Source organism: Panthera tigris, chromosome D2 (genome assembly GCF_018350195.1).
Source record: "Panthera tigris isolate Pti1 chromosome D2, P.tigris_Pti1_mat1.1, whole genome shotgun sequence".
Taxonomy (NCBI): Eukaryota; Metazoa; Chordata; class Mammalia; order Carnivora; family Felidae; genus Panthera; species Panthera tigris.
The window spans coordinates 12,146,277-12,160,230 of record NC_056670.1 but is presented as its reverse complement, the minus strand read 5'-3'; the positions used below and the strand labels follow the sequence as shown (position 1 = coordinate 12,160,230).

At 44.8% G+C, this 13,954-nt stretch overlaps 1 protein-coding gene across 8 annotated transcripts in view; it reads left to right on the top strand.

Annotated features, from left to right (window-relative positions):
* Nucleotides 1-13,954, top strand: part of EDARADD (EDAR associated death domain) — a 116,247-nt gene that overhangs the window by 75,126 nt on the left and 27,167 nt on the right. For all 8 annotated transcript variants that reach the window (XM_042960481.1, XM_042960483.1, XM_042960484.1 and 5 more), the window contains one exon: nucleotides 3,398-3,443. In XM_042960481.1, the coding sequence (XP_042816415.1) occupies nucleotides 3,398-3,443 (46 nt within the window). The remainder of the gene's footprint in view (nucleotides 1-3,397; nucleotides 3,444-13,954) is intronic.

Below are 13,954 nucleotides of genomic sequence, written 5' to 3'. Positions count from 1 at the left end.
AAACTCACCCTGGATTTCACCTCCCTTCACCCCGTGACTGTATCTCTGCAGGGGCTGTAGCTTTATCCCTTCCTCTCCCAGATGGATGGTCTGGGGTCTCATCAGTCGTCACCTCCAAGGCCATCTTGCTTTCCCCCCACCACACCCCACCACCACCTGGCCTTTACATGCTCCCTAAGTGCCATGTACCTGTGCTTTGCACGGCCAGGGGGAATTTCCTGCTGTGCTCCTGGGCAAGCATAGCTGCTTCCGGCCAGAGCTCCTTAGTGACCCCCCCCCCACCCCCCAATATCTGTGAGATGGAGCCTAGCTCTTTAGATGGGCTTTCAGGCCTCAGTCCAGCCGCAGAGCACCATCTCCTATCCCATTGCCTCTCATTGCCTTTGCTTCAGAAAGACTCCAGCTAAATGCCCTTGCCTCCAAGTGCCCACTGTCCAAATTCCCAGCAAAAGCTCATCTCAATATTTCTGGTTCAGAGATTCAGAGAAACTGCCTCTGGTTTTTTCTGTTGGAAGAAATGTCTCCTCTCTGACTTCAAGTACACCTCCCTATTGGAACTCGTCCCCTTCTGCCTTGTATTTGGGTTATTTGTGTACGTCTCTACTGTCCCAGTACATCTGGGGGCAGGCCTTGAGGCCAAGGGTTCAGATTATTTTTTTTTTTTTTGTCTTTGCATATAGGTTCCAGCACGGGAACTTGTACATATTACATTCTTTGTAAAGAAGGTTTGAATAAAGGCATACGTGTGGTTTCAGTAAGGCCATAAAAATGCAAAAATAAATCTTTTATGATTTCACTCTTTGAAAACTAACCTCATGGGGTGCCTGGGTAGCTCAGTGGGTTGAGCGTTGGGCTCTTGATTTCAGCTCAGGTCGTGATCTCACGGTTCATGAGATCGAGCCATGCGCCAGGCTCCGTGCTGACGGTATAGAGCCTTTTTAGGATTCTCCCTCTCCTCCTCCCACCCCCTCTCTCAAAATAAATAAACTAAAGGGGTGCCTGGGTGGTTTAGTCGGTTAGGTGTCCAGTTTTGGCTCAGGTCATGATCTCGTGGTTGAGGAGTTCAAGCCCCACATCGGGTTCTGTGCTGAACGCTCAGAGCCTGGAGCCTACTTCACACTCTGTGTCTCCCTCTCTCTGCCCCTCCCCCACTTGCTCTCTCTCTCTCTCTCTCTCTCTCAAAAATAAATATTTAAAAAAAATAAATAAGCAAAAGTTTAAAAATGAAAACTAGCCTAAAAGTAGCATCACATAATAATTAGAGCAAGAACAGAGATCGTTGATATTCTTGTATTATTCTGTCTCCATCAACCTTCGCAAGTAATTCTGAGTCATGTCATGTCCCTTATCTCTGTCATGGGGATAATTCTGGCCAGACAGGGTGTTCGGTAAGAATGTTCTCCAGGTGATAAGAAACCGAGTCATGTATGCTCCATCACGGAGTCTCCCATTAAAAGAGAGTTCACGTTTCAGCAGGGACCTCAGCTGTACCACGGAGGCTGACAGGTTTGAACATTGGTGCCTCTTAACTCCGGCTGAAGGCCCTGTTTCTGTTTCCTCCTGTGCATGTTTCCAGTTCGGTGAGCAGAACCGTGGCTCTTGATAAAAGAACATGCCTGCCTGGTCCTGCTGAGGCCGCGCAGATGTGGGAAGGCAGGTCCCTGCACGAACCACCGAACAGTGGCCCTGCCTGCCGTTGGGGAGCTTTAGCCTCCCAAAAGTAAAAAAGTTGTGTAGAGACAGAGTTTTGTTCTTTCAAAAACTCCCCGTAACTCTTACAAACCATACGTATAGAGCGAGCAGTGTGCTTTTTATTCCAGTTAGGACGTTGGCAAGGGCCAAGACTCAGACAGAAGCAAGAAATACTTAGACCTGGGGCGCCTGGGTGGCTCAGTCGGTTGGGCGTCCGACTTTGGCTCAGGTCGTGATCTCATGGTCTGTGAGTTCGAGCCCCGCGTCGGGGTCTGTGCTGACAGCTCAGAGCCTGGAGCCTGCTTCTGATTCTGTGTCTCCCTCTCTGTCTGCCCCTCTACCCCAATTGTGCTCTTTCTCTGTTTCTCAAAAATAAATAAACATTAAAAAACATAGAAGAAGAAATACTTAGATTCGTTGAGGGGAAAAATCTAGCTGATAAAACATAGGAATGCTTCTGGTGTGGAAAAACAATGAGGCCCGTAATTAGACAGCTGTATCTACATTGCTGAGACATGGAGATTTATGAGCTTGGAGTGAGGGGGGAAGGCTTCTTAGAAGATTAAGAGGAAAAAGACACCAGGGAATTAGCACATCTTTAAGGACAAAACCGAGAATGTAGAGCATCTTAGAGATAAGCTAATCTATCCGCCCCCTTAATCTACAAATGAGGATGCAGAGACCCGGATTGGTAAATTATGGGTGCAGCTGGAGTAAATAAAACCCAGGGTTTTTGACCCAACACCGTGGCTTCTTCTGGACCGCGATGGAGGGGGCAATCCTAGCCGCTGAGGGAGGTTTTCGTTGTATGAAGATGGAGTTAACATAAACAAACATGCACTGACCGTGGTGTCCTCTGTGGACTTCATTGAAAACACACTCACACACACCCCCTTCCAACAAGGTCACGGTAAATCCCTTCATGTAGCATGCTGTAGGGCACAACCTTGCTTGTAAAAACAGAACCCCCCTCAGAAGGGCAGAAACACGATCCTCAGGAGATTTGCACACTGCTTTCTAACAGTTTCTCTTTGCTGTTTTGAAATATATTTTTAAAAAAATGGATAATGGGCGCCTGGGTGGCTCAGTCGGTTAAGCGTCCAACTTCGGCTCAGGTCATGATCTCACAGTCTGCAAGTTCGAGCCCCGCCTCGGGCTCTGTGCTGACAGCTCAGAACCTGGAGCCTGCTTCGGATTCTGTGTGTCTCTCTCTCTGCTCCTCCCCTGCTCACTCTCTCTCTCTCTCTCTCTCTCTCAAAAATAAATAAACATTAAAAAAGTATAATAGATATGGGAACAAATTGTAACCTAGACTGACAACAAGCCCAACAAAAAGTGGGTAGGGAATAAAAATAAGAAAAAGAACCCCAGCGTGAAATAAAAATAAAACAGTAGCACATTGTTTCATGCATTGATACCTTTTTAAAAACTAGAGTCACTCATGTAACTGTCATTTGTTGAGTGTCTACTGTGTGTCAGGCACTGTTCTGGGCGCGGGGTGGGGGTGGGGGGCGCAAATAGACAAGAGCCCCTGCCCTCCAGGAGCTTATAGAGGAACGTGAGTGATACTGTTCTTAAGCTCCATCACCACCACCCCTGCCCCCACCGCCTGCCAGGCTTTGGTGGAAATGTAACTAAATTGGAAAATTGATAATATCTCCACAAATGGGGATGATTCTAATGAAGGTTGCTTTCTGGTTTTCAGGGAGAAGAAAACGGCTTTCCAGACAGTACTGGAGAACCCCTTTCAGGTAAACGATTGACTCCACGGATGTCTGGGCTTCACTGAGAACTGGCATGGCTGAATTAAAGATAATTTAGGAATATGTTTATCATTAACTTTGAAAATCTGTATTACAGCCTAGAGAAACTTTCCAACCACCGGTCATGGTGAACTGCAAGGAAATGTTAACCAGATTTCACAAAAGCCTTCAAAGAGTCTTTTCTCCGAGCTAACCCTACTGTGCGCAGGGGCGGGGCACAGCTGGGTTCCCAGTGGGACAAGTTTAGGATGGGGCAACAGAACAGAGCAAGCAGACCCTTCTCCCTCAGGAGTCCTAGGAGGCTTGCCATTGCTGGAAAACTGTGACCGGTGGAAGAAAGCAATGGGGCTTAGGTAAACCAGGTCAGCACAGGAAGGGCCAGCATCCTCTCTCGGTACCTCAGGCACTCGGTTAGCCAAGGGGACCCTCCTGACACCTGGCCATGTGTTATTCCCTACCCTCTTTCTGCTACCAGTGTGTTTAACCAAAGAAACATGAAGGATTGCGTCCTTTCCCACTTTTTATTGTAAGATGGAAACTCTGGCAGTCTTTAGGTTTCTTATTAATTAATCTTGGGGAAAATCTGGAGTGAGCATTAAAATACACTACCAAAAGAATAATGAAAAGATATAGAAAACTCACTCATATTTTCTATATCTTTTAAAACACATATTAAATGACCTGAGTCATCAGAGTTTTGTTTCTTTCTCCTCTAATGGGAGGGTGGCAGACCCTGAAGCCCTCAGGATAATCTCACCAATCCTACCTAGCCTCTGCCAGTGTAACCATGCTGAAAACCAGAACATGTGTTGTCTAATCACCTTAGCCACAGTGATCTCTGGTGGTGAGACTGTAGGTGATTTTTTTTCCCCTTCAGCAGATCTATATTTATTAAGGACCTACTGTGTGCCAGGTTCCCTAAAGAGGCCGTGTGGCAAAAGTATAGTTCTGGGAGACAGAAGTGGGGATCCTGGTTTCAATTCAGCCATTCCCCTGCTGAGATTAGAGCAATCAAAAGAGAAACTGAGCCAGACGAACTTGCATTAGAGACTTCCCACCAGTCTCATGGGACAGGCCCAATGTCAGGGTCCCATCCGGACACCCCATTGGAACTTGTCTTCCTTGGGCCACACCCCTCCCCTACCAGAGGCTAGGACCACTGGCCAAGGATTATCCCTCTTCCACAAATGCTACAGCAGACAAGCTCACATTAGAAGCACCTAGCTGGGTGATGTGAGGAGGAGAAGGCATCTTTGTATACAAGCAGCCACTTTTTTTTTTTTTTTTAAAGTAGGTTTCATGCCCAGTGAGGGGCCCAGTGCAGGGCTCGAACTCACAACCCTGAGATCAAGACCTGAGCTGAGATCAAATGTCAGACGCTTAACCGACTGAGCCACCCAGATGCCCCTCCACTACCCTATATTTTTAAAATTTATTTTTTTTATTTAAAAAAAAATTTTTTTTGGACATTTTATTTATTTTTGAGACAGAGAGAGACAGAGCATGAATGGGGGAGGGTCAGAGAGAGGGAGACACAGAATCTGAAACAGGCTCCAGGCTCTGAGCTTTCAGCACAGAGCCTGACACGGGGCTCAAACCCACGGACTGTGAGATCATGACCTGAGCCGAAGTCGGCCGCTCAACCGACTGAGCCACCCAGGCGCCCCTAAATTTCTTTTTTTTTTTTTTACCATGCACCTTTTTTTTTAATATGAAATTTATTGTTAAATTGGTTTCCATACAACACCCAGTGCTCATCCCAACAGGTGCCCTCCTCAATACCCATCACCCACCCACCCCTCCCTCCCACCCCCCATAAACCCTCAGTTTGTTCTCAGTTTTTTTAAGAGTCTCTTATGTTTTGGCTCCCTCCCTCTCTAACCATTTTTTTTTCCTTCCCCTCTCCATGGTCTTCTGTTAAGTTTCTCAGGATCCACATAGGAGTGAAAACATATGGAATCTGTCCTTCTCTGTATGACTTATTTCACTTAGCATAACACTCTCCAGTTCCATCCACATTGCTAACAAAAGGCCAGATTTTTAAATTTCTAACATGAGTTAGAAAAAACTCTCCCCCAAAACTTTAACCTGTATATGTACACAACCTATATATATACATAACCATTATATATACACAAATGTATATATAAAGATGATCAGATGTAGGCAAATGCATAGAGTGTGTGGTAAAATAACCAAAGAAATCCATAAAAGGCCAACTGTTATCGATCTGGGTGTTAAAGAGCATGATTTCTTTTTCCCCATGCTCATCTAAATGTTCAGCTTTCCTGCAATAAGCACATATTTCTTTTCTAATGATAAAAAATCTATACACGTTTGAAAGACTAACACCCTATACACTAATGTGGAATGTGAGCTAAAATGAGAATGGATAGAGCTGTTCAGGAATATCTAGACACCGTTATGCATTAAGGTTGTTATTAACTAATAGATTAATCAATTTTCAGTTGTCTCTTAAAAATTTTTACGTGTGTCGAAATGGAAGAGCTTCAAAGAGAGTAAACTTTTCACAGTGATAGTCATAGCAGGTAGTGTTAATGCGAGCAGATTGCCATTGAAATCAACATCTTTAGCACCTAGCACGGTGCTTTGCACACGAGAACAATCAGGTGTTTGGCTCGATTTTTGGTTTTGTCTTCGTAAACAAGCAGGTGAGAGACAGTAACTTAATGGCTTTGCTCTTGGATAAACTGGTGAAAACAGATCTGGATACAGTAAAACCTCGGATTGCGAGTAATTTGTGCTGTGAGTGTCCCTCGAGACAAGCAAACGTTTCTAATAAATTTTAAACTGATAAACGAGCGATGACTTGTAGTACAAGTAGTACATGACGCTGAGGGTCACATGATCACAACCGAGCCAGTGGTTCTTCTCTCTCTCTCTTTCTCTCTGTCTGTGGGATTGTGGATGGTCATCTCCCATGCTCGGATGCTCGGTCTCAGGCCACGGTGTTTGGCAGAAGTCAGTGATCTTTCAGAATGTTGGAAGGTGCCCACAACGGGCACTACTGTGTTTTTGGTCACTTCAAAGCACCTATGGACAGTCCTTTGTTTTTCCAGACAAGAGTGAGCTTAGGAATGCCTTGCTTCCTTCTAGGTCAGGCTGCCTGCAGATAGAGCCCCTTTCCTCTCCTGCCTTATTGCCAGTTAACATGAAATACAGTCTATGGCAAGAGTCTATTAATACTGTTCTGTAGCAGTCATTCTGTTAGTGGTAGTGAAAGTGGTCTTATGCAATAACCCTCCTCTCTCTTGCCTCCCACACACCAGACACGAAGGCTTTCAAAGGTAAGTGCAGGTTAATTTGTTTATTTGTCTTTCTGGTTTGTATTTTCTTTATTATTTTGCATTATTTTACAGTATTGTGATCATTTTTGTATGACTATTTTTGGATTATGGAACGAATCGTCTGAGTTTCCATTCTTTTTTAAAAACATTTTTTGATGTTTTTATTTATTTTTGAGAGAGACAGACAGAGCATGAGTGGGGAAGAGGCAGAGAAAGAGGGAGACACAGAATCCAAAGCAAGCTCCAGGCTCTGAGCTGCCAGCACAGAGCTCAAAATCATGAACCACAAGATCATGACCTGAGCTGAAGTTGGATGCTCAACCGACTGAGCCACCCAGGTGCCTGAGAGTTTCCATTATTTCTTATGGGGAAATTTGCTTTGATATACAAGTGCTTCAGACTATCAGCATGTTTCCGGAATGAGTTATACTCTCAACCCAAGGTTTTGCTGTATTTCAGTCATTGAAGGAGAGTAGCAAGCTAAGTAAGATTTATTTTATTGTTTTAGTCACATGCACTAATTCCCCACTTACTGTGTACCAGCCCCAGTTCGAAGCACTTTAAAAATGTGCTTATTAGGAAAATGTGCTTAGACAGCTCTGAGTTTACTTTCCTTACCGGGTGGATGTTACAGAAGTGATGCTGGGTCACGTGGCTCGTGCTTGGTCTCACAAGTCGTAAGTGGGGTTCAAGCCCCCGGCCTGCCGGGAGCTCATTTCCAGCCACCACATGGGGCTGCCCCTCTACTGGTCAGATGCCTTGCCTGACTAGTGCACACACTGAATGCTGAGTGTCCTACCACGGGGTCGGCGGGATCTCAGGTAGAGTCTTAATCTGGAACAAAGCCAGCGTCCACCCCACTCCGCCAAAGACACTGTCCTAGAAGGAGGGGTTAGACAGACGTGGGAAAGGACAGCTGACAGTTTGTAATCAAGGAAAGAAAAAGAACACAAAGCAGAATCAGCCACCCCTAGAAAAGCAAAGCCCCCTCTGTGGAACCGTTGAACACGGAAGCAAACAGCCACAGGAGGCAGAGCACAAGACCGAGGATACTCCTTGCGATGCCTGGGTTGAAACGGCAACACAAGTGACGGCCTGTGTACCCTGCTGAAGGAAACCTTAAAGGCGTTCGATGTTCTCATACAGACTTTCAAAATGAAAACATTGGGGCATGAAAGGAACACGAGTCAGTTATCAAGAGAGTATCCCTCCGGTTGAAAACACACAGAACCCCTCCTCGCCCTCCCTTTCTGAGAAAGCGGTAGCTGTCGCGTGGTCACACGGACCACGGTGCTTTCTGCACCTGCTCTCGACGCCTGGCCGGTTTCCCGAGGATGACTTTCTGACCACCTTGCATAATTCAGCACTTGCCTGATGGGAACCGAATGTCCCCAAGACAGACGAATGTAAAGTAGGACTTTTATTTTTTTATTTTTCTAGTTAGGCCCATTAAATGGCACTTTGTTAATGTGTTGGCATGACATAACTTCTGAGTCCAGATTCACATGGAATTCTGTGCTGAATTTTTACCCAGGTCCTTTCTTAACGTAGGTTCGTTTCCTTTTGAAAGTGCCCTCTACCTTCTGAGTTTGTGTGATGACACAATTGAGGCATGGCGTGATTTACCAGCCTAGTTCCTTCCAGTGTGTCAGTTAGACTCCCCAGTGCTGCCGCCGACATGATGTCTCCTTAAAGGGGTGTTTTAGAGAGAGAGAGAATGGAATTATATTGTTTTTCCCTTCAGTTAAGAGATCAAACGCCCACCAAAAGCCCTTGGGGTAGTTTCTTGGGAGATAAAAATAGTTCATCATTTTCCAGCTCAGAGCATATAAACCACCTCTGATGAATAATGTGGTGTGTGTGTGTGTGTGTGTGTGCATCCCAATGATTTATCAAAGCCGTAAACTGACATTTTAAATATGTTTCTTTCCACCCACATTGGAAACCACACATAGGAAAAAAGCATGAATTTATACCCTTAACACACACAACTGCAGAAGTACTCGACTCTGCTTTGACCCTAGTTGGTATTTTCAGGCTCCAAATCGAATAGTTTATAGACCCCTGGGATAGAGTTATTTTATTTCAGGATCACAATATTTTGCTATTTGCAAAGTTGCCAGGATAAAAAATGCTTCCCGTTTAATTGTCTGAATTAACTCAAGACCTAGTCACCCCGGGGAACGTTACTATAAATGATCTAAGAGCGAGCAGTGGTCCTGAGCACACTGGAGGGAAACACCCGTGTGGTAATAGTTCTCGAACAGCCAGAGTGTACAAGATAAAACGGCACTCACCCCTGCAGGGAGACACGTTAAGTCAGTCTGTGATCCACTGCCAAAATCCTGGTTGGCGCCATTTTCTAGACCCAGCTAATCATGACCTTTGTGGATCCTGGAGTCCTGTTCCAATCCACAATTAACTGTTAATTGGCCATTATTTTAAACCTTGCCAGCCCCAAGCTGGAGTTAGACCCTGCACCGTCGGACATGACCCGTTTCTTACCATTGTTTTAAGTGACATAGACCTACCCCGTCAGTGAACATTCTTGAATCCTGAACTCTTCCTTAAAGTGTATGAAAATGTGTGCGAGAGAGACGATAGAGCACAGGGAGAGAAGACCGAAAACACCCCACAGGAAAACCCATTCATCTACTCTTGAGGGTGGAGAAGTGTTATCTGTTCAAAGACTTAACGACCAAACCGACATGCTATCTCGCGAAGAAAAGTAGCAGCTCTGATTCGAAAATGTCATTTGGCAGGCCCTTCTGGCCAAGAACTTACCCTGCAGATGTCTTTAAGGCAATGGTTTTCAACCCTGGCTGCATATTAGAATTCCCAGGGGAGCTTTTAAATATCCCATGTCTGCCTGCACCCCACACCAATTAACTAAGGATCTCGGTAGACGATCCCTGGTCAGAGTCAGGATTTTGTAAATCTCCTTGGCCGGGAGGGTGGGGGGGTGGGTCAGGAGGAGCTCCTTCTTGCGGCCAAAGGTCCAGAACGAGTGCTTTTAAAAAGGCTCTTGGTTATGCTTCCTCACCCCCAGCTACTAATCCTTTGTTGCTTACCTGTGCACAGAATGAAGTTTCAGTGGATGATCTTATTTAATCCCCTCAATAACCTTGGGAAGTAGATCCCACTGTCCCTGGTCAGAGAGTGAGGCTGTGGCCTTAGCAAGCTCATTACCAGTCCAAGTTGCACACCTGCACCGTGCTAATGGGCATTGACTGTCAGCTGGGGTGTCCCTAAAGCTCTTGTTGATTGGTCGTACACAGTGTGTACTCTTTCTCCATAGCACCCAGGCGTCTTTCTTCTGCCTTGTATACGCTCAGCACTAAACAACAAAAAAAAGCTTCAGTTCATCTGAAATTTTCTAGATAGCTCTTCTTAGGCTGCCCAGAGCTTTCCAATTTGTTTCTCTAAGACACACTCTTCACTCATTTGATTTACTCAACAAATATTACTGAATGCCTCCTGTGTGCCTGGAGCGAAGTGGTGACATCAGACACCAAAGTCTCTTTCCTCTTGGAGTTTAATACTAGCTGGGAGTGACAGGCACTGGGAGTGACAGTCATTACATATGGTGGTAGGTGTACCGTGAGGAAAATGACGAGGGGAACAGAATTTTGCCTGGCAGGGGAGGGTGCTGCCTTAGCTAAGAAGATGCACAGAGACCTGAACAATGCAGAGGAGCCAGCCGTGTGAAGATCTGAGGAAGGAGGACTCCGGGGAGAAGAGCTAGCTGGTGCAAAGGTCCTGGGGCAGGGCTGAGCTTCATGTTCTAGGGACAAGTGCGGACAGGGAGAAGCCATAGAGAAGGAAGTGAGCTGGGAGATAGCAGCAGAGGCCACACTGCGTGGGGACTCTTTTTCTTTACGTATCCTTAAAAAAATGTTAAATCTAACATCTTTCAATAACATTTACATAAGACCTGACAGAAACGCCTTTACATCATTTATCTCATTCAACTCACGAGATACAGAAATGATCATTTTAATTTTATAGATGAGGAACCTGAAGTCCGTAGATGTTAAATGCGTGGAGAGGTCAAGCTCTAGGAGGTTGGAGGGCTGAGATTTGAAGATGCTGCTCCGTGCAGGGCTGGTCGTATGTTAGCCATTCCATGAATGACCGTTGTCCCGATGAAAAGACACTGAGAGGGGAGCCTGGGTGGCTCAGCTGGTCACAGTGTCCAATTCTTGATCTCGGCTCAGGTCATAATCTCATGGTTCAGGAGTTCGAGCCCTGTGTCAGGCTCCTGACTGATGGCGTGGAGCCTGCTTGGGATTCTGTCTCTCCCTCTCTCTCTGCCCCTCCCCTGCTTGTTCTCTCTCAAAATAAATAAACTTTAAGAAAAAAAAAGAAAGAAGAAAAGACATTGAGAAATCTGGCATTTCTTCCTCTGACAAAGTCTCCCCGAGTTTAAGCCAGTACTCAGACTAGACTCACAGAGAGCAAGTCTTTCCAGGGTTTTGGTCTCTAAAATAAGAAGTCATCATAAATTAATGGTGGGTTCCATTCTTGCTTTGCATCAGCAGAAAATACACAAGTCAGGTGTCCAAATATGGCAAGTGAGGACCCTCATTAGTAGAGAATCTGAGTGAATTTTTATACATAAGTAACTTCTTTTTTGAAATAGCCCTCTCCTCTCTGCCCCCAAATCTAGAATCCCCTTGTATCTTAAGACCAATTCTGTACGGTTTTCCACCGATACCTGTTTATTGCTCAAGAAACACAAGCAACATTCCTTTTCCTTTATTATTAGTTCTTCAGGTCATAAGATGCATCAGATAATAAGAACAAATCTGCCTTGTCTCATGGGGAGAAAGTATAGTTCTCATTCATTCATTCATCTGGCAAACAATTTCTGAACTTCACCTACACAGCAACCCTGTGCTTGTTTTTTGAGAGGCATCAAATAATATTCCCATTTTTCCCCATTTCTGATGAAAGCTTCTTCGGTGCTATGACTCTCTCCCCCCACAATTGTTTCTCCCCCAAGGCATCACCCAGTCTAGCGTTTTATGTGCACTATTACATGATAGGTGTTTAAAGCAGGGCAGGACAAAATGTGTTCGATACAAAACAAAACATGTTCCTCCACTTCAGTCTGCCAGAGAGCTAATTATAGTTTATGATTCCAAACGGCAGCTTCACATTCGCTACTGTTGCCAGTTCGGGTAGATTTCAGTTCACGGAATGGTTTGTGATTTGTGTCATGAGAGATACAAAAGGAAAACATCGATAGGGTTTTGGCACGTCATGTGTTGTAAAACAGACTGATAAATGGTCAGCCTAATTGTTCAAAGAATAAAAGCTTCTCTTACACTAGAAGGCTTAAAGGAGCTTCCCAGGAACCTTACTGATGTCTTTCTTCTTTTTTATATTATTTATTATTATATTATTTTTATTCTTCTTCACTTGACCTTAGCCAAAAGGCTGAGAAGTGATTATCATTCTCCTCCTCCTAATGGAGAAAACTTGCCAACCCTGAATCTGACACAGGAAATGCTGGGGAGGACCTTCGAACATCAATACATTTAATTCTGGACTTTGAGATACAAATCCTCCTTTATTTTTCTGTGACATTTAAAAATATTTTTAAAGTTGGAGCACCTGGGTGACTCAGTCGTTGAGCATCCGACTCTTGATTTCAGCTCTGGTCATCATCTCGAGGTTCGTGAGATCGAGCCCCACATCAGGCTCCATGCTGAGCCTGAAGCCTGCTTCGGATTTCTCTCTCTGTCTCTGTCTCTCTCTCTCTCTCTCTCTCTCTCTCTCTCTGTGCTCCTCCCCTGCTTGCTCTCACTCTGTCTCAAAATAAATAAACATTTAACAACTATATTTTTTAAAGTATCCAAAGAAACACAATCATATAAAAAATTAGGAAATATCCATTGTTAACATGTGTGTTATACATACTTCCAGACTTTTTCTGTGCCTGTGAATATGTATATAATATATGCTTTATGTGGATATGAATGACTATACCATTTGTTTTTTACAAAAACGGAATTAGGCCTACTCTTTTTTTTTTTTTAATGTTTATTTATTTTTGAGAGAGAGAGACAGGCAAAGCACGAGTGGTAGAGGGGCAGAGAGAGAAAGGGAGACAGAGAATCCGAAGCAGGCTCCAGGCTCCAAGCTGTCAACACGGAGCCCAACGCGGGGCTCGAACTCACGGACCCTGAGATCATGACCTGAGCTGAAGTCAGATGCTTAACTGACCGAGCCACCCAGGTGCCCCTAGGCATACTCTTTAGTAACCTGCTTTCCTTGCTGTTTGACAGAATATTGTGCATTTGACTGTACCTTTATTTTTTTTTAAGTTTTATTTTTTTTAATGTATATTTATTTTGAGAGGGAGGGAGAGAGAGAGAGAGAGAGAGAGAGAGAGCACGCGCGTGATTGGGGGAGGGGCAGAGAGAGAGGGAAACAGAATCCGAAGCAGGCTCCAGGCTCTGAGCACAGAACCCCACGCGGGGATCAAACTCACCATGAGATCATGACCTGAGCCAAAGTCAGACACCCAACCAACTGAGCCACCCAGGCGCCCCATGACCCTATCTTTAAATAAGAGCAAAGAAAATTGCAAAATTTCCCTTATACCTCTTTTAGTGAGAAATCACCTTTACCATTACCAGGTTCGTTTTTTAAATAAACTTCTGTCCCATCGTGCTAAAGCTATACTTCTTAATACATCATTATTAATGTGGCTGAAGAATAGTTCCATACATGGAAATGTAATGCAACATTTTTAAACTCTAAGGTGTGGAACACATTGCAGAAAGATCTGGATCTGGTCTTGGGCCGTTTAAGGTGTAATGAATGAGCAGCCAGAAAACCATACAGAACATCTCACTGCAAGGCTGAGTCAGGAGATACAGACAAAGTGATGGGATTCTGTGAGGCAGTGTTCTGGGCGTTGGCTGGGGAGATTTCATGCAATGGGTGAATCACGTGGGGTCTGTAAGGTGGCTGAGGTTGAGCAGAGAGAGAGAAGTTAAACAGAGGGAGAGAAGAGAGAAAATTGATCAGAGAGAAAACACCACGAAAGACATGAAGGTAGCAAAATATGAGCTGTAATTTTGCCACCTATGAAATTGACAAACATGGTTACCCGTCCGACTTCAGCTCAGGTCATGGTCTCACGGTTTATGGGTTCGAGCCCCACATCGGACTCTGTGC